This window comes from Scyliorhinus canicula, chromosome 6, assembly GCF_902713615.1.
Source record: "Scyliorhinus canicula chromosome 6, sScyCan1.1, whole genome shotgun sequence".
NCBI classification, from domain to species: Eukaryota; Metazoa; Chordata; class Chondrichthyes; order Carcharhiniformes; family Scyliorhinidae; genus Scyliorhinus; species Scyliorhinus canicula.
Genome location: NC_052151.1, coordinates 100,153,241 through 100,180,892, shown reverse-complemented (window position 1 = coordinate 100,180,892; position 27,652 = coordinate 100,153,241). Strand labels below are relative to the sequence as shown.

The 27,652-nt window shown below is 45.5% G+C and overlaps 1 protein-coding gene across 1 annotated transcript in view; it reads right to left on the bottom strand.

Annotated features, from left to right (window-relative positions):
- rnf217 (ring finger protein 217) overlaps positions 1-27,652 on the bottom strand; it is a 133,566-nt gene that overhangs the window by 12,025 nt on the left and 93,889 nt on the right. The window contains exon 5 of the mRNA XM_038799727.1: positions 19,242-19,313. Within this exon, the coding sequence (XP_038655655.1) occupies positions 19,242-19,313 (72 nt within the window). The remainder of the gene's footprint in view (positions 1-19,241; positions 19,314-27,652) is intronic.

Genomic DNA, 27,652 nt, shown 5'->3' with positions numbered 1-27,652 from the left:
AGGAAAGACGTGAGGGGAAAGAAAAAGGAGGGGGGGGGGGGGAAAGAAAGGGAGATAGAAAGGAAAAAAATGCCAGAAGGGAGCCAAAGCAGAGGGAGAAAGGGCACCAAAACCAGACGTGACAATGGGTGAGCCCATTCAGACGAGCTAATCGGCGCACGAAGCGGCGGAACGGAAGGTTCGCCGGGACAAAAAGAACTGGACAGACAGGAGCATTTTCCCCTTGGGCCGGGGGGAACTGGAACTGGAAGGCAGCCTTTGCCGAGGCGCTGAGAGAACATCAGCAGGAAAACAAGGCAGAGGCTAGAGCAGACATGGAGGCCGCAGTGCAGGTAGCAATGGCCAAGGCCCTGGCGGAGCTGCAGCTCGCCCTGGGCAGAGCAGAGGAGAGACAGGAAGCCCAAGAGGAGAAACTGGAAGCCCAAGAGGAGAAACTGGAAGCCCAAGAGGAGAAACTGGAAGCCCAAGAGGAGAAACTGGAAGCCCAAGAGGCAACGATTAAGGAGCTGAAAAAAACCACGACTGACATGAGCGGCCGGATCACGGCCCTGGAGAAGGAAGTGGCGAGACTGGGCACAACACAGGGGAGCCTGAACGGAAGAGTGGACGACCAGGAAAACCGCCTGAGAAGGCAAAATGTCAGGATAGTGGGCCTACCAGAGGGTATCGAGGGTAGAAACCCCATGGCATACGTGGCCAAGATGCTGGGCAACTTACTGGTGAGGAAAACGTTCCCCAACCCACCATTAATGGACAGAGCACATCGGTCGCTGCGCCCGAAGCCCAAGGCAGGGGATCAACCGAGGGCAGTTACAGCTCAATTGCACCGGTACCAGGACAGGGAAACAATCCTGCGTTGGGCCAGGCAAAACAGAACCTGCAAATGGGAAGGACACTTCATTAGAGTCTACGAGGACATTGGGGCAGACCAAGCCAGGAGACGGGCCGTATTCAATAGAGCAAAAGCAGCTCTATTGCTGCAATGCCAGGCACCCTGCCTCCACCCCCGCCACAGCGGGTGCATCCGGAACAAAAAGCAAACCACTGCCCGCGGGACCACTTCAGGTAGGAGACTAGGCCCTAGCACGAGGGAACGAGAGTAGCGGAGAAGGGCGAGCAAGCGAGAGGAGTGCAGGGTAGGATGGGGGAAGAGCGGGCCGAAAACCGCCGAGGCTGGGCAAGGGAGAAGCGAGACAGTAACTCCCGAGAGGGGGGCCACCACACTAGCAGGAAAACTAGAGCCAGGGGCATGCAAAACAGGGCCGCAGCGCACCCCCAACAGCGGGAAGGCGCCAGGCAGTGTGGTGGGGGGGGGGGGGGGGGGGGCATTCGACAGAGTCGGGAGAGCAAACAGGGACAGGAACAAGGGAAAGAGAGACAAAAGAGGGTTAACGGGAGAGGGGGCAAAAAGGGAGGGACGGGGGGGGGGGGGGGAACACAGGAAAGGAGGGACAAACAAGGCTAGAAAGGGAATAACATTAGGGCTACAAACTGCCACAACCAAGGGCTCGAAACAAGGAATCGCTGGATGCATCCACCCAGTACGGTCTCTGGGCGAACGGAGACTCCAGAGTGCAGGGGACTACCCACATGGTGGACGCACAGTGGACAGCCATGTCGGATGCCCCCGGGACTAAGGGAAACCCCGGAGCGAAGGGACTCGACCGCATGGAGAGAGCAGTGACAGCGGCCATCTTGGACGGCCCCCTAACAAAGGGAAACCCCGGAGGGCAGGGGCACGTCCACCAGGTAAGTATGGTTAATCCCACAGAAGCGAGGGGGCAGAAGCCCCCCCCACCAGGATAGTCACCTGGAACGTAAGGGGACTCAATGGCCCAGTGAAAAGATCCAGAGTCCTCACCAGCTAAGAAACATGAGGGCTGACATAGTCTTCCTCCAAGAGACACACCTGAGAGAACAGCACCGACTGCGGGTAAGAAAGGGCTGGCTGGGACAAACCTACCATTGCTGCTATGGGACGAGGCCTAGGGGCGGTGGCAATACTGATCAGCAAGAAGACGATGTTTAGACCGACAAAGACAGGTACGGAACCAGGGGGGACGGTACGTCATCGTCAACGGGACCCTGGCGTGTACCCGCCCAATTGGGACAACACGAGCTTCATCAAAAAGACCATGGCAGAAATTCCCGACATAGCGACACACTGACTAAACATGTGGGGGGGACGGGACGTCAACTGTGTACAGGATCCAACGACAGACAGATCAAACCCCAAAACGGGGAAAACCTCAAGCATGGCAAGGGAACCTGGTCACTTTATGGAACAGATGGGAGCGGTGGACCCCTGGAGGTTCGCTACCCAGGGGGGAAGCAGTTTTTCTTCTCCCCAGTGCACAACGTATACACCAGAATTTGCGACAGCACTGGCCCCACACCTGCGGGAGACAGGCTCGCTAGCGAGGGGCACACTGCCACCCATGCTAGCACAGGCCTCAATCTCGCTGATACCTCAGAAAGATAAAGACCCAACGGAATGTGGGTCATACAGACCCATCTCACTGCTGAACACAGATTCCAAAATACTGGCCAAATCCTAGCCAAAAGGCATGAAGACTGCGTACCAGAGGTGGTCGCAGAGGACCAGACGGGCTTCGTCAAAGGTAGACAGTTTACCTCGAACATCAGGCGCCTGCTGAATGTGATAACGAACCCATCTGGGGAGAGAATACCAGAGGTAATCGTCTCCCTAAATGCAGGAAAGGCCTTCGACAGGGTCGAATGGAAATACCTCAGAGGTACTGGAGCGGTTCGGGCTTGGAACAGGGTTTACCGCCTGGGTAAAACTCCTAAACAACACTCCCATGGCGAGCATATGGACAAACAACACCAACTCCCGATACTTCCAGCTGCACAGCGGCATCAGGCAAACTGTCCCCACTGCTGTTCGCTCTAGTGATCGAGTCATTAGCAACTGCGTTCAGAGCAGCAGAAAGCTGGAGGGGAATCCGAAGGGGGCGGCAGAGAGCACAGAGTCTCACTCTATGCAGATGACCTGCTCCTCTACATTTCGGACCCACAGAGCAGCATAGACGGAATAATCGCGCCTCTGAAAGAGTTTGGCGCCTACTCAGGCTACAAACTCAACATGAGCAAAAGTGAGATCTTCCCGGTACACCCACAAGTGGGGGGGGGGGGGGGGGGGGGGGGAACTAACGGGACTGCCGTTTAAACAAACCAGACACAAGTTCCACTACCTGGCGATCCAAATAGCCATGACTGGAAAGGGATCCACCAATGGAACCTCACCAGTCTGACAGAGGAAGTAAAAAAGGACCTGCAAAGATGGAACACACTCCCACTCTCCCTCGCGGGAAGAGTCCAGGCGATCAAAATGAACGTAGTGCCCAGGTTCCTCTTCCTGTTTAGATCCATTCCGATCTACATCCCCAAGGCTTTTCTCAAAGCACTAGACAAACTAATCATGGAGGGGGGGAGGGGGGGTGAAGAATGCTAGGATCCCAAAGAGGGTCCTACAAAAAACAAAATCCAGGGGGGGGGGGGGGGGGGGGGGGGGCTAGCCCTTCCAAACCTACAACTCTACCATTGGGCGACAACGGCGGAGCAAATAAGGGGATGGATCAAGGAGCCAGAAGCCGAGTGGTTAGGCGCGGAAGAGGCCTCCTGCATGGGGACTTCCCTCTGGGCCCTCACCCTGGCTTAACTCCCATCCCCACCCAAAAAACACTCCAGCAGCCCGGTGGTGATAGCCACCCTCCAGTCCTGGAACCAACTACGGCAGCAACTTGGCCTGACCAAAATGTCGGACAAAGGTCCCATCTGCAACAACCATAGGTTCACACCAGCGCTGACTGACGCCACCTTCAAAAAGTGGGGACAGGACGGAGGGACACTGACAATCAGTGACCTATACACAGCCGGCAGGTTTGCAACACTGGACGAACTGACAGAGAAATTCCAGCTAGCCAGGAGAACGAGCTAAGGTACCTGCAATTCTAAAACGTCCTACGAAAGGAGACAAGGATGTACCCACAACCGCCACGACATATTACTGGAAGAGTTACTGGATGCAAGCATCCTAGATAAAGGAAACTGTCGCGACATGTACGATCGACTGGTAGAAAGGGCCGACACCGTGCTAGACGCAACAAGAAAGAAATGGGAGGAAGACCTGGGGATTGGAATATGGTGCACACTCTGGAGCGAAGCATTGCATAGGGTCAACTCCACCTCCACGTGCGCAAGGCTCAACCTGACGTAACTAAAAGTGGTACATAGAGCCCACTTAACAAGAACCCGTATGAGTAGGTTCTTCCCGGAGGTGGAGGATAGATGTGAACGGTGCCAAGGAGGCTCGGCCAACCACGCCCACATGTTCTGGTCTTCCTCAGACTTGCGGGGTACTGGACAGCTTTCTTCGAGGCAATGTCCAAAGTGGTGGAGATGAGGGTGGAGCCATGCCCGAAAGTGGCAGTCTTCGGGGTATCAGATCTATTCCTGGGGAGGAGAGCGGACGCCCTTGCCTTTGCCTCCCTGATCGCCGCCGTAGAATCCTGTTCGGCTGGCTGTCAGCAGCACCACCCAAAGCTGCAGACTGGCTGTCTGACCTCTTGGAATCTCTACAAATGGAGAAAATCAAATTCGCCATCCGAGGGTCAGACGACGGCTTCCACAGAACATGGGAGCCATTCACCCAATTGTTCCTGAACCTGTTTGTGGCCAACAAACAAGCAGAAAAATAGCCAGGTAGCCAAGAATCAGGGGAACGTAGCCAAGGCATGAGAAGGAGGGACAGACTGGGGACAGGGACGGACAGCTAAACCCAAGAGGAAAGAAAGGTGAACCACAGCGGGGGGGTAGGGGGAAAGAGTGAGGAGACAGGGAACAATAGAGAGAGAACCAGAGGTTGGGGGACCGGGGGGGGGGGGGGGGGGGGGGGGGGAAATGATAGTCGGAAGGAGGGCATGGGAAAAAATAATAAACTTGGCATCTACAGGAACAGAGAGCAAGGAAAATCCAGGCGAAAGACGGGACAAAGGGCTGAAGCGGAAGTGAATGCGAGGTGACGACAGCGAAATCTGTCCGGGAGAAGCAAGTGATAACACCAACACCAGACCCATTCGCGTATTGCCCTCTGTAATTGTTTCTCCGGCAGCCAAATGTATACCTATCTTCCCAGTTCCCCCCCGCCAAACAGATGCCTCCTTATGTGTTATAAATAATATTGCCAATTGTACAGAGTTGCTGCTGTTCAGCTGGTGCATAATACCTTACCAGTTATTTTATGTTATCTTTTATTCCCTTTTTATTATTATTTTTTTTTCTGGTATGATTGTGTGTGCCCTTCTCTTCTATAATATATATCTTATTCTGTGTATATAACGGTAAATATACTTTGTTCAAAAACCCAATAAAAAAAACTAAATGCTCTTCATCCTTACTGTATCCTTGTATTGAAATTGCCTCATTTCAGTTTCCAAATTTAGCTAATGCTTCATCATACACTCCCTTCACCCACTCTCCCATCCCCACACCCTTCTTTGTTTCCTTTTTGCTAAAATCTATAAGCATTAAAAAATTTTCATTAACCATTCATTATTCAGCCCAAATTCACTCAGATACTTTTGAAGGTTGATGTTACGCTTTACTCTTTTACTCTGATTCTCGACTCTTCTCATGAATATTTGGACTGTGGGAGGAAACCAGAGTGCCTAGACGAAACCCACGTAGAAATGGGGAGAACGTACAAACGCCGCAGTCACTCAAGGCTGGAATTGAACCCGGATCCCTGCCGATGTGAGGCATCAGTGCTAACCACTGCCACCATGCCACTCCTAAAATATTAAATTTCACTGCCAAATTTTGGCCCACTCCCCTAACCTATCTATGCCCATTTTTAAATTTCTGATTCCCTCATTGCAACTTACTATCCCACCTATTTTGGTGTCATCTGCATAGTTGGGGCCCAGAGAACCAAACCTTGTGGCAGCCCACTAGTCACATCATGCCAACCAGAAAAATACCCATTTAACCCAACTCTCTGCATTCTGTTGGTTAATCAGTCTTCTGTCCAAGCTAATAAATTAGCCCCAACACCATGTGATCTTGCCTTATGTATTAACCTTTTGTGTGGCATCTTATCAAATGCCTTCTGGAAGTTCAGATATAATACAGCTACAGGATCCCCATTATTCACCTGGCTTGTCACATCTTTAAAGAACTCTAGCAAATCAGTCAAACATGATTTACCCTTAATAACCATGCTGACTCTGATGGATTGTGTTTTGACTTTCCAAATCTCCTGTTATTACTTCCTGAATAATGGACTCTTAACAATCACCCATCAATAGAAATTAAACTGGTCTATAGTTTCCTACTTACTGCCTCCCTCCCTTTTTGAATATTCGATCGGATTAGATTGGATTTGTTTACTGTCACATGTACTGAGGTACTGTGAAAAGTATTGTTCTGCGTACAGTCCAGACAGATCATTCCACAGATGAAAAAAAATAGGGCATACATAAATACACAATGGAAATATATGGACACAAGCATCTGGTGAAGCATACAGAAGTGCAGTCCTACTCAGTAAAGAAGATGTGTGGAAAAATCAGTTCAGTCCATAAGAGGGTCATTTAGAGTCTGGTGACAGTGGGGAAGAAGCTGTTTTTGAATCTGTTAGTGCGTGTTCTCAGACTTCTGTATTTCCTGTCCATTGGAAGAAGTTGGAAGTGAGTCAGCCGGGTGGAAGGGGTCATTAATTATGCTGCCCGCTTTCCCAAGGCAGTGGGAGATGTAGACAGAGTCAATGGATGGGAGGTGGGTTTGTATGATGGACTGGGCTGTGTTCACGACTCTCCGTAGTTTCTTACGGTCTAAGGCCGAGCAGTTGACATACCAGGCTGTGATGCAGCCAGATAGGATGCTTTTGATGGTGTATCTGTTAAAGTTGGTAAGAGTGGACATGCCAAATTTCCTTTGTTTCCTGAGAAAGTATAGGCGCTGTTGTGCCATCTTGATCATAGCGTCGACGTGGGTGGATCAGGCCAGATTGTTGGTGATGTGCACACCTAGGAATTTGAAGCTGTCAACCATCTCCACCTCGGGACCACTGATGCAGACAGGGGTGTGTACGATACTTTGCTTCCAAAAGTCAATGGCCAGCTCTTTAGTTTTGCCAATGGTGAGGGAGAGATTGTTGTCATTATACCACTCCACTAGGTTGTCTTTCTCCCTCCTGAATTCTGACTCATCGTTGTTCAAGATCTGACCCACTATGGCCGTGTCATCAGCAAATGTATAGAGAGAGTTGGAGCCAGATTTTGCCACACAGTAGTTAGAATAATTGTGTATATAGGGAGTATAGTAGGGGGCTAAGTACACAACCTTGCGGGGCCCTGGTATTAAGGACTATCGTGGAGGTGCTGTTGTTAATCCTTACTGATTGTGGTCTATGCGCCAAAAAGTAGAGGATCCAGTTGCAGAGTGAGGAGCCAAGTCCTAGGTTTTGGAGCTTTGATATGAGCTTGGCTGGGATTATGGTGCTGAAGGTACACCTGTAGTCAATGAATGGGAGTCTGTCATAGGACTCCTTGTTATCGAAATGCTCCAGGGATGAGTGCAGGGCCAGGGAGATGGCGTCTGCTGTGGACTGGTTGTGGCAGTATGCCAATCGCAGTGGATCTAGGCATTCTGGATATGGAGTATGAATATAGGTGTTACATTAGCATTTTTCCAATCTACGGGAACCTTTCGGACATCCAGGGAATTTTGGAATATTATAACCAATGGATTCACTGTATCCGCAGCCACTTCCATTAAAACCCTAGGATGTAGGCCACTAGGTTCTAGGTCATTAGGTTCTGGGGATATGTCTGCCATCAATCAAAATAGTTTGTTTAGTACTTTCTCCCCATTGGTGATTGTTTGAATTCCCCCCCCAACTTTCCATTACCTTTGCATTACATGTTACTAATAGAATGGTACGGGTGTCCACTACTGTGAAAACAGAGGCAAAGTAATGATTTAGCATCTTACCATTTGTGTTCTCCGCTATTATCTCCCCGGTCCCATCCTTCAAGGGACCAGCATTCACTTGAGCGACTCTCTTCTCTTTGATATACTTAGAGAAACTTTTGCTTTTATAATTTGTGCTAGTTTTCTTTGATAATTCTCTTTGCTCTTTTCTTATTACTTCTTTTAGTAACCCTTTGTTGATCTTTAAAGTAAGAAGTCTTACAACACCAGGTTAAAGTCCAACATGTTTGTTTCAAACACTAGCTTTCGGAGCACTGCTCCTTCCTCAGGTGAATCCATTCACCTGAGGAAGGAGCAGTGCTTCGAAAGCTAGTGATTTGATACAAACTTGTTTGACTTTAACCTGGTGTTGTAAGACTTCTTACTGTGCTCACCCCAGTCCAATGCCGGCATCTCCACATCTTGATCTTTAAAAGTTTCCCGATCTTCCATCTTGTCACTGGCCTTTGTAATATGGTATGCCTCTGTGTTTGTCTTTTTGTTTTCTTAAACTTCCTTGCTTAGCATGGATGTTTAACCCCCTCTTATAATCTTTATTCCTCTGGAATATATTTTAGTTGAGAGGAATTTAATATCTCCTTAAACAACAGTCACTACTCATCAGCTTTTCATAGAATCATAGAACTTACAATGCAGAAGGAGGCCATTCGGCCCATCGAGTCTGCACCAGCTCTTGGAAAGAACACCCTACCCAAGCCCACACCTCTACCCTATCCCCATAACCCAGTAACCCCACCCAACACTCAGGGCAATTTTGGATACTAAGGGCAATTTAGCAAGGCCAATCTACCTAACCTGCACATCTTTGGACTGTGGGAGGAAACCGGAGCACCCGGAAGAAACCTACGCATGCACGGGGAGAACTTGCAGACTCCGCACAGACAGTGACCCAAGCTGGGAATCGAACCTGGGACCCTGGAGCTGTTAAGCAATTGTGCTAACCACTATGCTACCTGTTCTGCATTTTAGTCTCTCTGCTCAGTCCACTAACACCACATTTGTCCTCATGCCGATAGAATTACTTTGTTTAACTCAAGAACCCTAGCGTGGGACTCCAGTTTCTCGCCCTCAAACTGAATTTGAAATTCTATCATGCTATGATCACTCTTCCCGAGAGGATCCTTAATGGAGGTCATTGATTAATCCCTCCTCATTGCACAATACCAAATCCAGAATAATCAGCTCCCTGGTTGGCTCCAAAACATATTGCTTCAAGAAACAATCTCTAATACAGTCAATGACATCTCCCGCGAGGCTACCCTTGCCACTTTGATTAATCCACTTTATATGCATTTTAAAATCAGCCATGATTATTGTCAGACCTTTCTTCCAAGCCCTCAGTGTATCCTGGTTTATACTGTGTCTCACTGTGGAACTACTGTTTGGGGACCTATTGATTACTTCCACTAGGGACTGCTTTCCTTTGCTATTTTTAAATCTTTGCCCAGACTGATTCCATGTCTTGATTTCCAGTGCCGATATCATTTCTCACTGCAGCACTTGTGGATAGCATAATTGCTTCACAGCTCCAGGGTCCCAGGTTTGATTCCAGCTTGGGTCACTGTCTGTGCGGAGTCTGCACATCCTCCCCGTGTGTGCGTGGGTTTCCACCGGGTGCTCCGGTTTCCTCCCACAGTCCAAAGATGTGCAGGTTAGGTAGATTGGCCATGATAAATTGCCCTTAGTGTCCAAAATTGCACTTAGTGTTGGGTGGGGTTACTGGGTTGTGGGGATAGGGTGGAGGTGTTGACCTTGGGTAGGGTACTCTTTCCAAGAGTCAGTGCAGACTCGATGGGCCGAATGGCCTCCTTCTGCACTGTAAATTCTATGATTAAAAAAAAAATCACCCTTCAGTACTAACTCTATGATCCCTTCCTTTATTAGCAAAGCTGCACCACTTCCTTTATGTCTATCCTTCCGAAATACTGAGGACCCTTGGATATTCAATTCCCACACCTGGTCTCCTTGTAACCATGTCTCAGTAATCACCACCAAATCATACCAGTTAACTCTATTGGCGCTGTTAACTTGTTATTTTTATTTTGATTGCATCAAGTATTTAGATAACAAAATCTTCAAGTTTGTTCTACCATTAAATTGCCCTACTCTTGTATGATTCCTTAGTGCAATAGGATGTTCACACGTTCTGTTCCTTCCTTTTGTTTTCTGGTAACAACCAGCCTCATCACTAACCTACATTCATACCTTCTCCTTTAACTTTGATTTTCTAATTTTCCATTCACCTCTCCTCTCCACAATTTAGTTTAAAGCCCTAACTATAGGACTAGTCATGTGATTCACCAAGACTCTGGTCTCAGCATGATTTAAGTGAAGACCGTCACACCATAACAGTTCCCTCCTTCCCAGTATTGGTGCTAATGTGCCATTTGAATCCATTTCTCTCACACAAATATTTGAGCCATCCATTTACCTTTTAAATCTTTTGACACTGTGTCAATTAATTTATTGTTTAGGAAGTAATCTGGAGATTATTACCTTTTTGCTTCTGCTTTTCAGCAGCTATTCCCCCAGCAGAATCTCTATCCTTGTTCTACCTATATCGTTGTTACCTTCGTGGACCATGACAATTGGATCTTTTCCCTTCCACGTTCCTCTGTAGCCCAAATGATATACCCTGAACCTTGGCACGAGGTAGGTAACACAATCTTCGGGCACAGAGAACAAAGTCTATGCCCCTAACTTTACTACCCCCAATTACAACTACATTTCTCTTTTCTTCGTCCACTTGCATGGCTTCCTGTGTGCTGTGGTGAGCTGGCTCATCCTCCCTGCAGTCTACTCTCTCGTCCACACAGGAAGCAAGAATCTCTCCTTTACCCTCACACCACCATCTCCTTAGGCCTCTCACCAATACACACACACACACACACACCCACACAACCCCTCACTCATGCCAGTATTGCCCGTTCATGCCCCACCCCAATTTTGACACACTCTTACTCCTGCCCTATGGCCATCTTCTCTCCCCCCCCCCCCAACTCCTCCCCAATGTCAGTCTTCCCCCACCCCAATGCACTCCTGCCCAATGGCCACCTTCCATCTCCCACACCCCCATCCGATGGCACCTTTACCTCACCCCTACTCAATCATCCACACAGTAATGGAAGAGTCACCATTGGAACCATCAAGTGACAGCTATTTATTAACCTGCTTTAGTTAGGTTTTCATTAGTCATTCAGCTACAGGTAATGGCCGGAATTCTCTGGTCCCACCGACAGCACATCCCTGCCCGCGGGTCTTCGGGCAGCGTAGCGTTGGTTCAATGGAATTCACAGCCGAGGGAGCAGAGAATCCAATTGCCAGTGAAAGGCATGCTGCCTCCCACCGCCGACAAACACGCGGCTAGGGGGCTGGAGTATCCCATCCTTAAATACAAAAGTTGATGTTGGGGAGAGGCACCTAACTGTCCTTGACATCAAGACACGCGTTTGACAAAATAGGATGCCAAGGAGTCAGCTCGGTGAAAATAAAATCAATCAGAGGAGGATTTGGGTGTCGGTGGGGTCCAAGGAAAATCCCCAGTGTTGGAGTAATGTTGGACAGACATGAAGATGATCATAACTGTTAGAATCCATCATTGCAACCCAAGATCCTCAGAGCGTCAGGTGAACCATTTTCATCAAACTAACAACAGGACCAAATGTAATAGGACACAAAGAAATTACCCTGAACAAATTATTTTCAGTAGTTCACTTAAAATGGGAAGTCCACTGAGAATAGGGAGGGAGGTGCCAGGTGGTTGGAGATAGGTATATGTGGTGCTATTACTTACAAAAAAGGATTAAAATCACAACCTAGAAACTATAGTCCTGTGGCATTAGGAATGCCAATAAGTGATCATTCACAGGGCTTGAACTTGATAGGGTAGGCCCAAGATAAAAGCAAATTACGGCAGATGCTGGAATCCAAAATAAAACAGGTTTCACTGGACAATATCAGTTGGTCTGACAGGGTCTTTGGAGAGACAATGGAGCTAACCTTTTGAGTCTGGATGACTCTTTGTCAAAGCTGGGTAGGTCCAACAAGGCTCAAGAAAATGGGGATCATATTTTAAAAGCTGTATGCCGCTTTGTTTGAAGTAGTCACCCAATGCTGCCGAATGGGGGAAACCAGGGAAAACCACTTGGATTTCCAAGATTGATGAAATGCTGCATTTTAAAAGTAATTCACAGGTGTTGTGGTGAGATGTATAGCCAAATGATAAAGCACTACAAACAAAGATTGGACATAAATGACTTGCTTACTAACGGAATCCTGTCACTACTGGGTTGTCCCAGTCTTTGGTGTTAGCTGTTATGCCTATTAATGATACAGAGCAGGGCATAGAAAGTACAGTTATGAAGTTTGAAGATGAAACTAAATTGTCTGGACGTTGAAGGAGGAAACAGCTTACAACTGAATTTGGTTCAATAATAGTCACTGACTATTACCTAAAGATTCAAGGACAGTATCAGAATTTAACAGAATATGGTCTGTACAATTCAAAACTGGAGGCCCATTAGGGGAATTATAAAAGGCTTTGGCAAGGACTCATCTGAAGGACTATATACCACTTTCATCTTTGAACCTTCAGACAGACATTTCAGCTTTAGAGGGGACATCGGAAAGACTACAAAAGGATGATGCCCGACAACTGTATTGTAATTACCTCCTGTAATTATATCTTCATACATAATACATTAGAAGGATTAATGCCTTTAATGGAAGTTTTTGCCAACTTTCTTTTTATTTGCAGGGAAAATAGCCAAGAAAATAAAATACATCTGTATTCTGAGTACAGAGGAGGATTTGGGTGTCGGTGGGGTCCAAGGAAAATCCCCAGTGTTGGAGTAATATTGGACAGACATGAAGATGATCATAACTGTTAGAATCCATCATTGCAACCCAAGATCCTCAGAGCGTCAGGTTGTAATGTACTTCTGAGGCTTTATAAAGCACTAGTTAGGCCCCATTTAGAATACTGTGAGCAATTTTGGGCCCCACACCTCAGGAAGGACATACTGGCACTGGAGCGGGTCCAGCGGAGATTCACACGGATGATCCCAGGAATGGTAGGCCTAACATACGATGAACGTCTGAGGATCGTGGGATTATATTCATTGGAGTTTAGGAGGTTGAGGGGAGATCTAATAGAAACTTACAAGATAATGAATGGCTTGGATAGGATGGACGTAGGGAAGTTGTTTCCATTAGCAGGGGAGACTAGGACGCGGGGGCACAGCCTTAGAATAAAAGGGAGTCACTTTAGAACAGAGATGAGGAGAAATTTCTTCAGCCAGAGAGTGGTAGGTCTGTGGAATTCATTGCCACAGAGGGCGGTGGAGGCCGGGACATTGAGTGTCTTTAAGACAGAAATGGATAAATTCTTGGTTTCTCGAGGAATTAAGGGCTATGGGGAGAGAGCGGGTAAATGGAGTTGAAATCAACCATGATTGAATGGTGGAGTGGACTCGATGGGCCGAATGGCCTTACTTCCGCTCCTATGTCTTATGGTCTTACATCGCAGCCCATTATATCGACAGGAACATGATCCATTTCAACAAACTAAATTTTTATGTTATACATTTGAAAAAAAAAATTAAAAGGGGTTTGCCAAATATAGGCATGATGGCAGTACCACTTTATTATGTATAGAAACTAATTTCTGGAAATGCTGTTTGTATAATCACCTTTAGAAAACATGAAAAAAATGCTTTGTCACTGATTATACGGAACTAGAGAAACCAAAAAAATAATTTTACATTAGATGGCGCTGTTGCTAAATTATTCTTTTTCTATCAGTACAGTAACTGTTGACCAACCCATTCCTGTCACAATGTCAGAAGTCTTCACCTGTCTCCGTTCTTTGCATAATCTTTAGACTTTTAAAACCCATCTTTAATTAATGATTTGTCTGGACTTCCTACCTAGACTTTTCAATCTTGATATAGAACCTAACCTTTTAACCATGGTTCCTCATTAAAATAAAATCTCTTCACCCTGAATTTGTAATGGCCCTGCTGTCAACCACAACATCATATCATCAACTCCACTCCTGGTGCTCAGTACTTAAAATAATGGGCTGGATTCTCCCATCTCCGACGCCGAATTCGACAACGGGGCGGCGAATCCCCAATGATGACAGAATCGGAGGGGGTGGTGGGGGGGGTGGGGTGGGGGGCGCTTTCATGATGCTCCGCTCCCTGTAAAGCAGTGTAAGCACGCTATATCCACAGCCTGAGGCCCGCCCCATCTGCTTCGCCCCCGATCTGCCGAGTTCCCGACACGTGTGGTCTAATCCGTCGGGAACTCAGCATGGCGGCTGCGGACTCAGTCCAGCATCGCCACGGTCGGGGGAAGGCCGATCCGCAGGCAGGAGGGGCATTATTTCGTGGATGGGGGCACTGTGTGAGGGGGGGGGGGGGCGGTCTGGGGCGCGCAGACGACCGAAGGGGGGGAAAACGGTATTATTTCTGCGGTCCGGGTCCACGGGCTGCGTCCACCATGAAGCAGTGCGGCTGCTGCAGGCCTCTGACTTGCGCATGCGCTGCTATGGACCCGGCAATGCTCTGGGCCATATTGGCAGCTAGAGCTGGGAGCTCTACGCTGCCTGGTCGCTAGCCCCCCCCCCAACCCCGGAGCAGGGAATCGGTGGTTGTTTCGTGCAGGTTTTCCAGCCGTAAAACACCATCGTTTTCATGCCGGCATGGGGCTTCGTCTCCCAAACGGAGAATCCAGCCCAATATATTTGCCAGTCTTTTTTCATGTTCCCCATAAGAGTATTTGTTTCTATCCCTGTGAAAGGAGCAATTTTACAATTAGAGAGATTTTCCTGTACCTCGATCACAAATGAAATGAAAATGAAAAGAAATGAAAATTCATAGTGTGGGAATAGCTTCATTATAGAAACTGGGCAGCATGGACAAGCTGGGCCAAAGGGCCTGTTTCCATGCTGTAAACATCTATGGTTCTATGAGAATTGTCTGTCCCCATCAATATATTAGAATAACTGAAGAAAAACATGCATCTTTACGGAGCTTTCCACAACCACCGAGCATCCCAAATTGTTACACAGCCCATGAGTACTTCTGAAGTGTTGTCACCCATGTAATGTAAGAAACCATAACTGCACTGTAATTTAAAATACCATGAAATAAAAGATCGAATCTTTGTTTTAAGTTGGTTCAGGAATAAATATTGGCAAGGGCACTGGAAGAATTCCCCAGTTCTTCTGCAACTACTGCTATGGAATGATTTACAAATACATGTGAAAGCAAACGGGAGTTCAGCTTAAGATCTTATCCAAAAGGACAGCATTGGTAATGCTTTGCTTAGTTAACTGCTCAAGATTTTAAAAATTCATCGCTGGCTAGGCAAACATTTATTGCCCATCCCCAATTGCCCTTTAGACCCTTTGACCTGCTCTGGTAGCCAGAGTCTTGATATGGCCAGTGTCTGAGGAGTCTGAGAACTCTCCTGCAGTGATGTCCTGGAGCTGAGATGATCGACCTCCAACCACCTTCCTTTGTGCCAGCTATGACTCAAACCAGTGAATAGTTTCCCCTTGATTTTCATTGAGTACAGTTTCTTGGGGCTCCTTAATGCCATACACGGTGAAATGCCGCCTTGCCATCAAAGGCAGTGACCCTCAGCTCACCTCTGGAATTCAGCTCTTTTGTCCATGTTTGAACCAGGTCTCTGTAGTGGGGCTTGAACCCATGTCTGTCTGATTCACAACATTTTTTAATATGTCATTCATGGGATGTGAGGATCAATGGCAGAGTCAGCGTTTGTTGCCCATCCATAACTGGAGGAATGGGAACTGCCGACAGGACAGGAAATGAGGCACCTACAGGTAAAATACTTCCTCTGCAAGGACACAGTAGGGTACCCCTGGGCCCCGGAGACCACACTATGAGGACCTGGTGAACACGGACAGTAAAGAAGGGGGACTCTGTGGGAAAATATACGGACAGCTACTGGACAGAGCTCAAACACCACTGGACGAGACCAGATGGAAATGGGAGGACAAATTGGGGATAGAGGTAGGGTGGAGACTCTGGAGCGAAGCACTGAGCAGGGCTAAATCCACCTCCTCCTGCGCAAGGCTCAGGCTCATGCAGTTCATAGTGGTGGACAGAGCAGACTTGGCCAGAACAAGAATGAGCAGGTTCTTCCCGAGGTGGAGGACAAATGTGAACGGTACCAGAGGGACCTGGCCAACCACACCCACATATCCTGGGTTTGTCTCAAACTTGCTGGGTTCTGGACAGCCTTCTCGGAGGCAATGTACAAGGTTGTGGGGGTGAGGGTGAAGCTGTGCCCCAATGTGGCAATCTTCGGGATATCAGAGCAGCCAGAGCTACAAATGAGCAACACGGTAAACAGTGGTTAGCACAGCTTCACAGCTCGAGGGTCCCAGGTTCGATTCTCAGCTTGGGTCACTGTCTGTGTGGAGTCTGCACTTTATCCCCACATCTGCGTGGGTTTCCTCCGGGTGCTCTGGTTTCCTCCCACAGTCCAAAAATTGGGTGGATTAGCCATGCTAAATTGCCCTTAGTACCCAAAAGGTTTGGGTGGGGTTACTGGGTTACGGGGATAGGGTGAAGGCATGGGCTTGGGTAGGGTGGTCTTTCAGTGGGTCAGTGCAGACTTGATGGGCCGAATAGCCTCCTTCTGCACTGTAAATTTTATGAAAGTCTATGGGGAAGAGAACCAACGCCCTAGCTTTCGCTTCCCTAATCGCACGCCGGAGAATCCTGCTCGGCTGGCGATCAGCAGCACAACCCACAGCTGCAGAGTGGCTAGCTGACCTTTCAGAACTTCTCCACCTGGAGAAGATAAATATGCTCTCCGAGGGTCGGAGGAAGGCTCCCTAAATGCATGGGGGGGCAGTTTGTCGGCCTGCTCCAGAACCTGTTTGAGGGCAGCAAAAATGAGTAGATAGGGAAACTGGAAAGTTAAAGAAGAATAGAGAGAGAGAGAGAAAAAACAAGAAAGACAAGGAGGAACCGCAGGAACGCGCAACCCGGGCGTGAGAAGAGGAAGGAAGGGCTGGAGAGGCACAGGAGAGACACGGTCGAAGCGGGGAGAAAAGAAGGGGGGGGGGGGGGGGGGGAATATCCAACCAGGGAGTGCACAAGGGGGTTGACAGGAGGAGGAATGACCGCACACCGAGTCGGATGGCAACAGACTGATATGGAAAAATTCAAGGGAAGAAAAGGACAAACCTTTCTGTATTGTACAGTGAATGAATATGAACGGCAATGTGTATAATTTTTGAAAATACCAGTAAAAAGATTTTTAAAAATATTGAAGCAGCTCAGTCATCTGCATGCCCACTAATTTAAAGGCTGCTTGTGGAGGAGAGTAATCTAAAAGATCGGAGGAAGTCAGCACTGCTTCATTTTTGCTTTTTTAATTTCTCCCAGTCAAACCCAGACACTGTGCTATAGTTTACCGATATCTTTGTTCTCTAGTTTACAGATTTTCACCATGGACTACAAATTGAGAGAACAAGCCAAGCTGAATTCAGATAGTGAGTGCCATAAAGTACATGGCTGAAAGAAAAATTCCTTTTAAAACAAGACCAGACTTGAATCTTACTGTTAATAACAGGAAGTCACTCTTTAAACCTTAGAATTTCCTGGCTGCACTTATCCAGAACTGGTGTTGGTTGTGAAAAGATTTCAAATCAATGCCACTTCTTCACATTTTTGTTGCTCTTTTTAAAAAAAAAATCAGATTTTTTAATTGAATCCTAGCTACACAAAGTCCCTTGCGACAAAAGCTTTGGTCCTAAATCGTGCCCAAATGCAAGAATTAAATCTATTCAAGTGGACTTTAATATTTTCTATGCAGTTACCTGCGGCTTACAGTAGGAATATTGTTCAATTTTTCACAAAATATGTAGAGTAGTTTTAAGGAAAACATTACAGATAAGGACAGGATAAAGCAGCAATTTCTCTGAATAATACCGCCAACCTCTTCACCAGTATTAACAAAACAGGCAGTGTGTTATTTAATGATGACTTGGCATTTTATTCAATTGGGAGCAATGAGTCATCCTTTAATTGTTTGGACACAAATTGGTATGCGTACTGGACATTGTCTGGGTGTAACTGGCATGACATACATTAATTTAATAGTTTGGCTGCTGGTACTACTGTTAATTTTGTGGGAATCATTTTTAGGCAACTCAGGCAGCTTTCAACAGACGTTAGACCCTAAATATATTAATGAATATTGCAGAGTCTCTCCATACATTTTCTGACCAATGTGTGGGCTGGGAATTGGAGGTTTCTTTGGTGGCCACAATTAAACTTTTCAGTGGAGTCAGCACAGTCCTAGGATGATCATTGTGGATTGCACAAATGCTTCACAACTCCAGGGTCCCAGGTTCAATTCCGGCTTGGATCACTGTCTGTGTGGAGTCTGCACATCCTCCCCGTGTGTGCGTGGGTTTCCTCCGGGTGCTCCGGTTTCCTCCCACAGTCCAAAGATGTGCAGGTTAGGTGGATTGGCCATGATAAATTGCCCTTAGCGTCCAAAATTGCCCTTAGTGTTGGGTGGGGTTACTGGGTTATGGGGATAGGGTGGGGGTGTTGACCTTGGGTAGGGTGCTCTTTCCAAGAGTCGGTGCAGACTCGATGGGCCGAATGGCCTCCTTCTGCACTGTAAATTCCATGATAAATCTATGATTGCCCCAACAGCATTCGTGCTGCTGCCTGACAATTGTACCCCACCCAAGCCCTCCGCCCAAATAATCTGCTAGCTGCTGTCAACAACCTGAAAGTGAATTTAATCACGATGTGGGTTCTCTGTGGGTGGTGCCAGTAGTTCAACCCAAAGATGTAGATAAGTTCAAGGCCCAACAATGGGATGATCTCAGCCTGTTTTGGCACATGCTGAAATGGATCCACACAAAATTTCTACCTGAGTTCCTTTCAAACTGCCAGAATGCTATCTAATAAGAATTTGCAACCACAACATTCATAACAATAATAATCTTCAATTCAGAAGACATAAAGCTTATAAGTGTCCTGAAATGAATAGACGGGTGAGTGAAACTTACACAATAATCATTGTTACAAGGACATTTTCTATAAAATCTCTCATCTGTAGTCAAAGTGTTTCAATTAACTTCCAGAACATTTATTAAAATATTAATTCAATATTAACTGCACCAATTTTAAAAATTAGAAAATAAAAGCTCTGTGCCTTACCTACTACAAATGTTATTGCTCCTAGTACCACCACCAACACTAGCATCAAGGGAACAAGAAGTAATTTTCCAGCTGTAAAACAAAAACGGTTATTAGAAAAATTGCATATAAAGACATATCATTCCTTCCCTAGATAACTATAGAGACGAGACACAAACCTATTAAGAATTGCAAAGAACCTGTACTATTAGAACATGTGCCGCAAGCACAAATGCACAGTGGTCTTAGCATTACATTTCAGTTTGCATACTAAAGATAGTGGCAGTTACCTTTGTGGGGTTACCTTGGATAACTAAATCATGCGGCTGGTGCACACGGGTTCACAGCACCAAAACTATTTATACCTGGATACAATCTCACTGGCTGGCAAGTGGGAAGGACAAATTTATACCAGTGTAGCAGAGATACTTTTGAGTTTCTTGGGCATATTGACCGTATTGTTGCTGCAAAAAAGGCCCTGACATTTAAGGTAATTAATGATTGCAAAGCATTATTAAATGCCTGGGAGAAACTGCACCTCACAACTGAACACTAGAGAATTAGAGGTTTAAAATTTCATTAAATCGTCCAAATAATGAACTGCGTTACAAATCAGCTTGCCCATTTTGCGCCCATATTATTGATTACTTTCTTCTCTGTGTACATAATTCCATGTCCTCCTCTTTAGGGGACAGAAAGGTGCAAGAGCTTACATTCATCATCAACTTCTTTGATCTTCAGTGTGACTTGTAACCGTGAGTTATTTTCAGGAGCAGAAGAATTTGTAACAATAAAGAACAAAATCTATTTAGTTTTTGCCTTCTACCATCCTGTTAGTCACATGTTACAATCATGGAGTTGCTGAATAATCACAGTAATCAATCTTGCTTTTTTAAAGTTTGTTTATGGGATGTGGGCGTCACTGGCTGGACAGCATTTATTGCCCATCCCCAAAAGCATTTAAGAGTTAACCACATTGCTGTGGGTCTAGAGTCATGTATAGGCCAGACCAGGCAAGGACGAATGGTGAGTTTTTACAACAATAGTTTCAGGATCATTAATAGACTTTTAATTTCACCATTGGATTTGAATCGGGGTCCTCTGAGCATTACCCTGTGTCTCTGGATTACTAGCCCAGTGAGAACACCACTATGCCACTGCCTCCCCATACCTCCCCCATTACTTAATCTACAAAGTCCAAACACCAAGCGAGTAACACTATCCAGCGGTTCAAAGGTTTGGGAACCACTGACCCATTATTCTCCATCTCCCGAAGCATGCTACATTTACCATATGTCATGATTGATAAGCCTATATTCCAAAAGAAATCTTTCAAATTTGCATTCAAATGACTCAACACTGCATTCTTCCCTCATCTCTAGCATGCCTGCTCCATAGAATGACCACTTGCTCACCAAAATAATTTTTCTGCAGAATAGTTCTGAATTTATCCCTCTTTGCACGCTGATCATGTCTGCTGGTACAAGGTTCTGGATAACATTAAACCGCTCATCATGCATGGTCTACATTATCTCGTTCCTGGAGAATCATAAAATCAGTATAGATATCATCCCTCTCTTTTCCAGTGACAACATATCTAAATTATGTAATTGCTCAAATAATCCAATTCTTCCAGCCCCTGAAACATTCTAGATGCTGTCTTTGTATCCTTTCAATAGCCATGATATTCTTTTTGTAACATAGTGGTATATCAAATTCTAAGAGTGGCCGGACAGATTATTTATAAGGTGATAGAATTACCTCAGTATGTTTGGTTCAATACTTGATTTAATACATCCCAAGAATTGATATATCTTACCCACTGCCACTGACCCTTGTTGAGATACCAGCAATTAAGACACTCCAAATCCTTTTGCTTACCATATAAACTATTTTCTACTAAAATATAGTCCCTTCCTAGATTGCCCCCATGTGAAGCATTTTACATTTAATCTGACATCTGCCTGTCGAATTCCCAAGTATGTCAAAATCCTGCTGTCCAGCTTCTGATGAAAGGTTATCGACCTGAATTGATTTCTCTCTCCACAGATGCTGCCTGCCCCTCCTGCCAACCATTTACTTATTCATTGCAATATATTTCCACTGTTTCCTTCTTTCCTTATTCTCAGTGCCAGTCTTTCCAGAAGAAATATTCTCAACAGCTTACTGAAATCCAAGTACAGTTGGATCCAGAGCTATTGGCTGCTCAGTGGCGCAGTGGTTAGCTCTACTGCATCAAGACACTCAAGACCCAGTTTCAATCCCGGCCCCAGGTCACTGTCCGTGTAGAGTTTGCACATTCTCCCAATGTCTGCATGGGTCTCACCCCCACAACCCAAAGATGTGCAGGGTAGGAGGATTGGCCACACTAAATTGCTCCTTAATGATTAAAAAAGATGCAGGAGCTCATGAATTTTAAATTATTGGCAAAGTATCAAAAGGGGAGTTGATCCACTGAAAAAAAGAGCTGCCCCCGTCTTGAATGCTCGACCTGAAACGGCAGTGGAAGATGATTCCATAAATAATTTTCAAAAAGAACGGACGAGCACTTGAGAATGAGGAACCTACGGAGCTACAGATAAAAAGCGGGGTCATGAGACTAAGCAGAGCTGTTCTTGTAAGGAGCTTGAACCTCCCTACGTGCTGCAACTTTCCATAACAAGAGCCCAATATCCACTGGCTTACCTCTCGCAAGCTCTTTAGCCACACCCTCAGAAATTGAGATTCCTCAGTTATTCTTGTGTGCTTTCTGCCAATTTACTTTGTGCAGCACTACAAGAGGTGTGGAAGTAGAAGCCTACTCCCGTCCCTCAAAACTGCAGAAGGTGCAAGCTTCATGGAAACCAGACACATTGAACACAAAACAATGTTGCCCATTCACCAATCCTGGTAAAGAGTGGCACTCATAGGGGCCACTGGTCTGGAAAACACAAATATAATTTATATTAATGGACTGAAAAATCAGGGTTTGAAGGTCTATGATTTCCTCATCAGCTCTCCCTTGGAAATGAGCATGCCTGAGTGGGGAAATCAACCAAAGTATTTATGATAATCTCAGTACTGTATTCCGTTGCTGGTTTCAAGGAGACTTAAGGTTAGGAGGTAAGGAAACTCTGGAGAAACAAAGTGACTCACTTCAAAATCCTTTTTGGTTGGATTGTTTGCTTAGTCTTTCCTACATTTCCCATCGTCAGGGAAATCTGGGTTTGAAGAACTACGAAGCCAAAAAACCATGGTCAGTCAACACAAATGGGGCCTGTTGTTACTAGCCTTAAAATGGAGTACTTTTTCTAAGCGTCACAGAAACACAGCACATTTCGTCTCAAATTTAAAAAAATACTTGCCATTGTATAGTACCTTTTGCAACATAGAACATTCCGAATGCTGGACAACAAATTAACTACAGTACCTTTGAAGTAAAGCCACTATTGTAATGTAGGAAAGAAAATATTATTGGTCCAAATGTAATTGATTAATTTAGGAGATTAAAATGCTACCCCAATATATTTCTGGCTAACAAATATGATTCGTTCTTGCAATGCCCGAGTTTCACGAAAAAACTCTGCTTATAGCTCATATCACCCAGAAGCCAACCTTGCATTCTATCTTTCCTCTTGAACATTGAAGGAGCTCTTAATTCCCTCAAGTTATGTGCATTGCGAGATCCCTCTAGATACCGAGCATCAATTTATCAGATTTTTATTGCCAGCAGTCACATGCATCTGAGGGTGCATAAATAGTTTGTTGATAAGAAGGAAAGAAGTTACTGACAGCAGGTGCACAACATTCATGTGGATGCAATCAATGACAGCTTATATTGTTGATAATGCCATATGCCTGGCAAGACTGGATCTGCCTCTCCAGCTGTTGTTACATCCAGCTGGTGAATTTGACACATGCAGATATTCAGCGGATGACAGGGTCTGTTACATCAATAATGCAGTTTGAAAATTGCTGAGCAGAGTGGATGAACCTCCCCAGAACCTAGAAGATCACAGCGTCAATGCCCGGACCAGGCAGTAGTGCAAGTAGTAAAGAAAACATACAGGCTTCTCCGCAGCTGCGGACACGAATCCAGGATGGCATTCTGTCTCCCTGGTTGGGGGAGCAATGACATAGGTAGAAGGAGACTGGAGGTTAGAATTTAGGGAGCCAGATCGGAAATTAGCAATCAAGACCTCAAAAGTAATAATCTCCTGAGCTGGTACCATGCATATGAGTATAGAAACGGGAGGATAGAGCAATCAAATGTGCGGCTGGAACAAAGGTACATGTGGGAGGGCTTTGGACTCTTGAGGCATTAGGATCAGTTTTGGGGAGATGGGAATTATACAGGCCAGGCAGCTTGCATCTAAATAGATCTGGGATCAATTTTCTTGCCAGACCGATTGGGGAAGCTTTAAACCATCTTGGCACACAGGTGTAAGATCTAGAACTTAATACTAGAAGGGATATCAAGGTGCAAAGAATATTGGGACAGACAGATTATACTGGAGTAGGAAACAGTAAGGTACAATAACGGTGGGTTCAGTCGAAGAGGAAAAGTAATGAAGTCTAAATTGGGTTACAGTGCATCCATGTGAACGTGCGGAGTGTAGCTAATAAGATTGCTGTATTGTAGTTGTAATATCCACGTGGAAATATGATCTTGCGGTGATAACGGAGAGTTGGGTCAAAGGAGGACAGGAAGAGGTATTAAGTATTCTTGAATACAAGGGACTGAGGTTTTGCTATCGAGTGAAGCGTGCAGGTAGGGAGAAAGTACGTCGAATTGCTGGATATTTGTTCCGGGCCCGCTATCCCCAAGCACATTGTGGGGACAGCCACAGGAGGCGATGCTTTTGTATTGTCACTGGACTCAATCCAGAGACCCAGGATGGTGCTCTGGGGAGCTGGGTTCAAATCCCACTAAGGCAGAATGCAAACTTTAATACAAATATGGAATTAAAAGTCTAAAGTTGCCCATTGTCATAAAAACTAATCTGGTTTACTAATGTACCATCCTCACCTGGTCTGGCCTATATGACTCCAGAACCACAGCAATTTGGTAGACTCATGCCCTATGAAACAGCCGTATCAGCCACTCTGTTCAAGGGTAATCAAGGATGGGCAATAAATGCTGGTCGAGCCAACAACACCCATATCCGAATAATGCGTATAAAAAGTTAGTTCTAGTTGTAATATCAGCACAACAAAAACAGCCTTTTAACTTCACCTTTCACACCCATTCACCCTACACACTCCATGTCAATCCTTTCTACCAATTCCCACAGTTCCTGACACCCATGCTAACCCATGACCCATACAGCTCTTTATAGCCCTTATGCCAGCATGCACCCTCACCCACCGACCTTTGCCCTTGCACCCTCCCTGTCAACTCACTCAATATCCACCATGGAAAGACCCAAGGTGTCATGGTGAGGTGAAATGAAACAATACTACAGTGAAAGCACTCAGGCTTATGTCAACAAACATGTATTGAAATTGAAAGAAGAGTTTATTTTCCCAACTACAAGCTGGAAATTCAAAATGATCAGAGGCTTTAAAAGGACTACACAGCTTTACAGTTCCACAGAATTTATCCAGTTTTTATTGTCGTGGCTGCTGTTCACAATCCCAAGGGATACCTGACCTCTCCAAAGAACTCTGGTGGATTCAGACATTTCATCAAACTCAAAAAGCTCACAGTCATGGTCCAGAAGGTTGTATGACCAAAATTGTTCGTGTGAAGCCAGCTGCAGGTTTAACTGTGCCATTGCCTTCATGAACTGTGGACGTGTAAAATACAGCTGGCCCTCATTAACCCACTATAGTGGATGTCAGATTCCTGGCAGGGCTTCCAGATTTCAGCACCATTTTGGCTAAGGCATAGAGTCCATCCAGGTTTCTGAAAATTCTGGACAAGATGTTCAGGAAAGATAGGAACAGAAGGAAAGGACGAGCTGTGGCAGCATTTATTAAGGAGCACATTTATAGTACAGGAGAGAGACAATGTCCTAGATGTGTCAAGGACAGAATCTATTTGACTAGAACGAAGGAATTAAAAAGAGGTCCAATTACATTGCTTGGTGTCGTCTAAAGATCATCAATTATGTGAAAATGATGTAGAGAAACAAATTTACAAGCCAATTGGAGAAGTGCAAGAATTATAGGGTCGTTATAATGGGGTCTTCAATTGCCTGAATATAGGCTGGGATAGTAGTGGTGTAAAAGGCAGAGAGGGGAATGTGTTCCTGGAGTGTTGTCGCAATCTCAGTAGATCTTTTAACTGAACGGGAGATCCCAGAATGGAACCCTGGCCCAAAAGACCGTTTGTATAAAACATGGAGGAACAGAGTCACAGGACCACTAATTAGTTTTAACAACAATTTATTAAACATTGAAAAATTGGATTATAAAACACTCCTTTACTCCCCCTCATCTTAACAAATGCACACAGATTTTATGATTAACACGGATTGCCAAGTACCCCATAAGCTATAATGGTCTCATGAACATAAAGTCCTTTATAAACACACAGATTGGCTGTAGTCAAATACACAAACACTGCTCTGAATCCAAGTTAATGCCTGTGGATTTCTCTTCAGAATCCCCTGAGATGATTATCCATGAGAGGTTCCAAACTCCACTCCCAAAAACATGCTTTAAAATCTTCTCTCTCAATAATGCATTTCCTTCGCGGTTTACATTCTGAAATCCACCAGGTTTTCCAAATGACACTTTTAAATAAAGCTTCTGCTCCACTGAATCCAGTCCAGGATTTTACACCAACCCCTTTAGGATTTCCTTGTCTTGATGACTGTACACAATTGCTTCCCAGACGGCATTAAAATGGCATAAAATGCTCCATTTACCTCAGAAGTCTGCTTCCCACTTTAAATTGTAGCCACCTGGGTTGGCCACTTCTAGTCGAGTCCCACTAGAGTCGCCACTAAATGTTGCTCATTCTGGGTGAGTGTGCTTTACACTCAATTGGCTCTGTTTTATTTCTTAGCTCTAGAGTCACCAGGTATCGTTATGATACCGCCACAAGATTCAAGTTCAAGTTCAGACCAATGACTCAATACACCAGTTAGTAAGTTCAAACAAGACACGTTTATTATTACAGTTATTTACTACTCATGCATATAACACTAAAAGACCAGGCTATTCCTACCACTAACAGGCCAATACTTATCTGGAATAAGGGAACTGCCGGATCAGGGAACAATGGCCTCTTACTTTGTCCTGGATCCGCAGGCTTCCAGTCAGTGAGGACTAAAGGGGTCAGGAGTGTCTACTCTCGTAGCGTGTGTTGTATGACACTTACTTGATGGTGGCTGCTGACCAGGCCACTCCTTCTCAAGGTCTTCTGCTGCAAAGGTGTTCTGCTGGGAGGGCCGGCTGGTCAAGAAGAAAGAATCAGTCCTGGGGACCTGACTTTTATAGGTACCAGGGGCTTCACGCCCTTCTGAGCAGACCCTCAATAAACTTGCAATCGATTGGGTCTCTTCCCAATCGATTGATTTGAATTTCCCCAATAACGATCACTGGGCGGTTCTTTCCACCTTATTTGTGTCCTTTGTTTCAGACTCCACTGGCGCCAGGATGTCTGACCTTCTATAGAATGTTTCAATCTCTTCTAATTGTTGTGTCCATTGTGCCTGGGAATCACCGGGAATCGCTTACTTAATATGCGCAGCTCGTTAGTTACAATGCTGTCTGGTTTCTTTAGCAGCTAGAATACACGGGGGGATTCTGCAAACTGCTCGTCTCTTTGCAACTGTCCATTCTTCCCTGTAACCTTTGCGTTCTTCCATTTTGTGTGAGGAAGTGGCCAACCCAGGTGGCTACAAAATCTAGTTTCTGCAGTTGTCTCTTTAACTCAGAACACATTTTTCCTGGAATTTTTCTGAACAATACCTTTGTTGATGTTCTCTTTAGTTGTTATAAGAAATAATTTCTGTCGCAATTCTCTGGTTTCTGGAATACATCTTGTTCCTTAGGAAGCTTGCATCTTTGCAAGTCCCTTGCTCTATCCAGCTTCTCCTAGCAGAGTTGAGAGCTGTTCACTTCCCAGTCATGTCTCCAACTACTCTGGCTTCCAATTAAAACTAAGAATAACGGAAAGCCCTTCCATCCAGGAAGTGGCCTCCTGTTGCTAAGCAATGGCCATAGAATCATAGTTGGAATTGAAACCAACCCCCTCACATACAAACACTGTTGTTCAGCATGATTCTAACTATAGGCTTTACCCTTCCAGGCACAGAAACCTTAAATTAAACACATTTAAAACTATACCATATTTAGAATGTTTGCCAATACAAATTTAAATCACTTAAAATTACCTTTGTTTTTCTAATGGTGTATTAAGGAGGATTTTCTATGCCAACTGCTCTCCTTGCAGAGTGAAGGGTGAGAGGAGATTTGATGGAGGTATTCAAAATTATTAA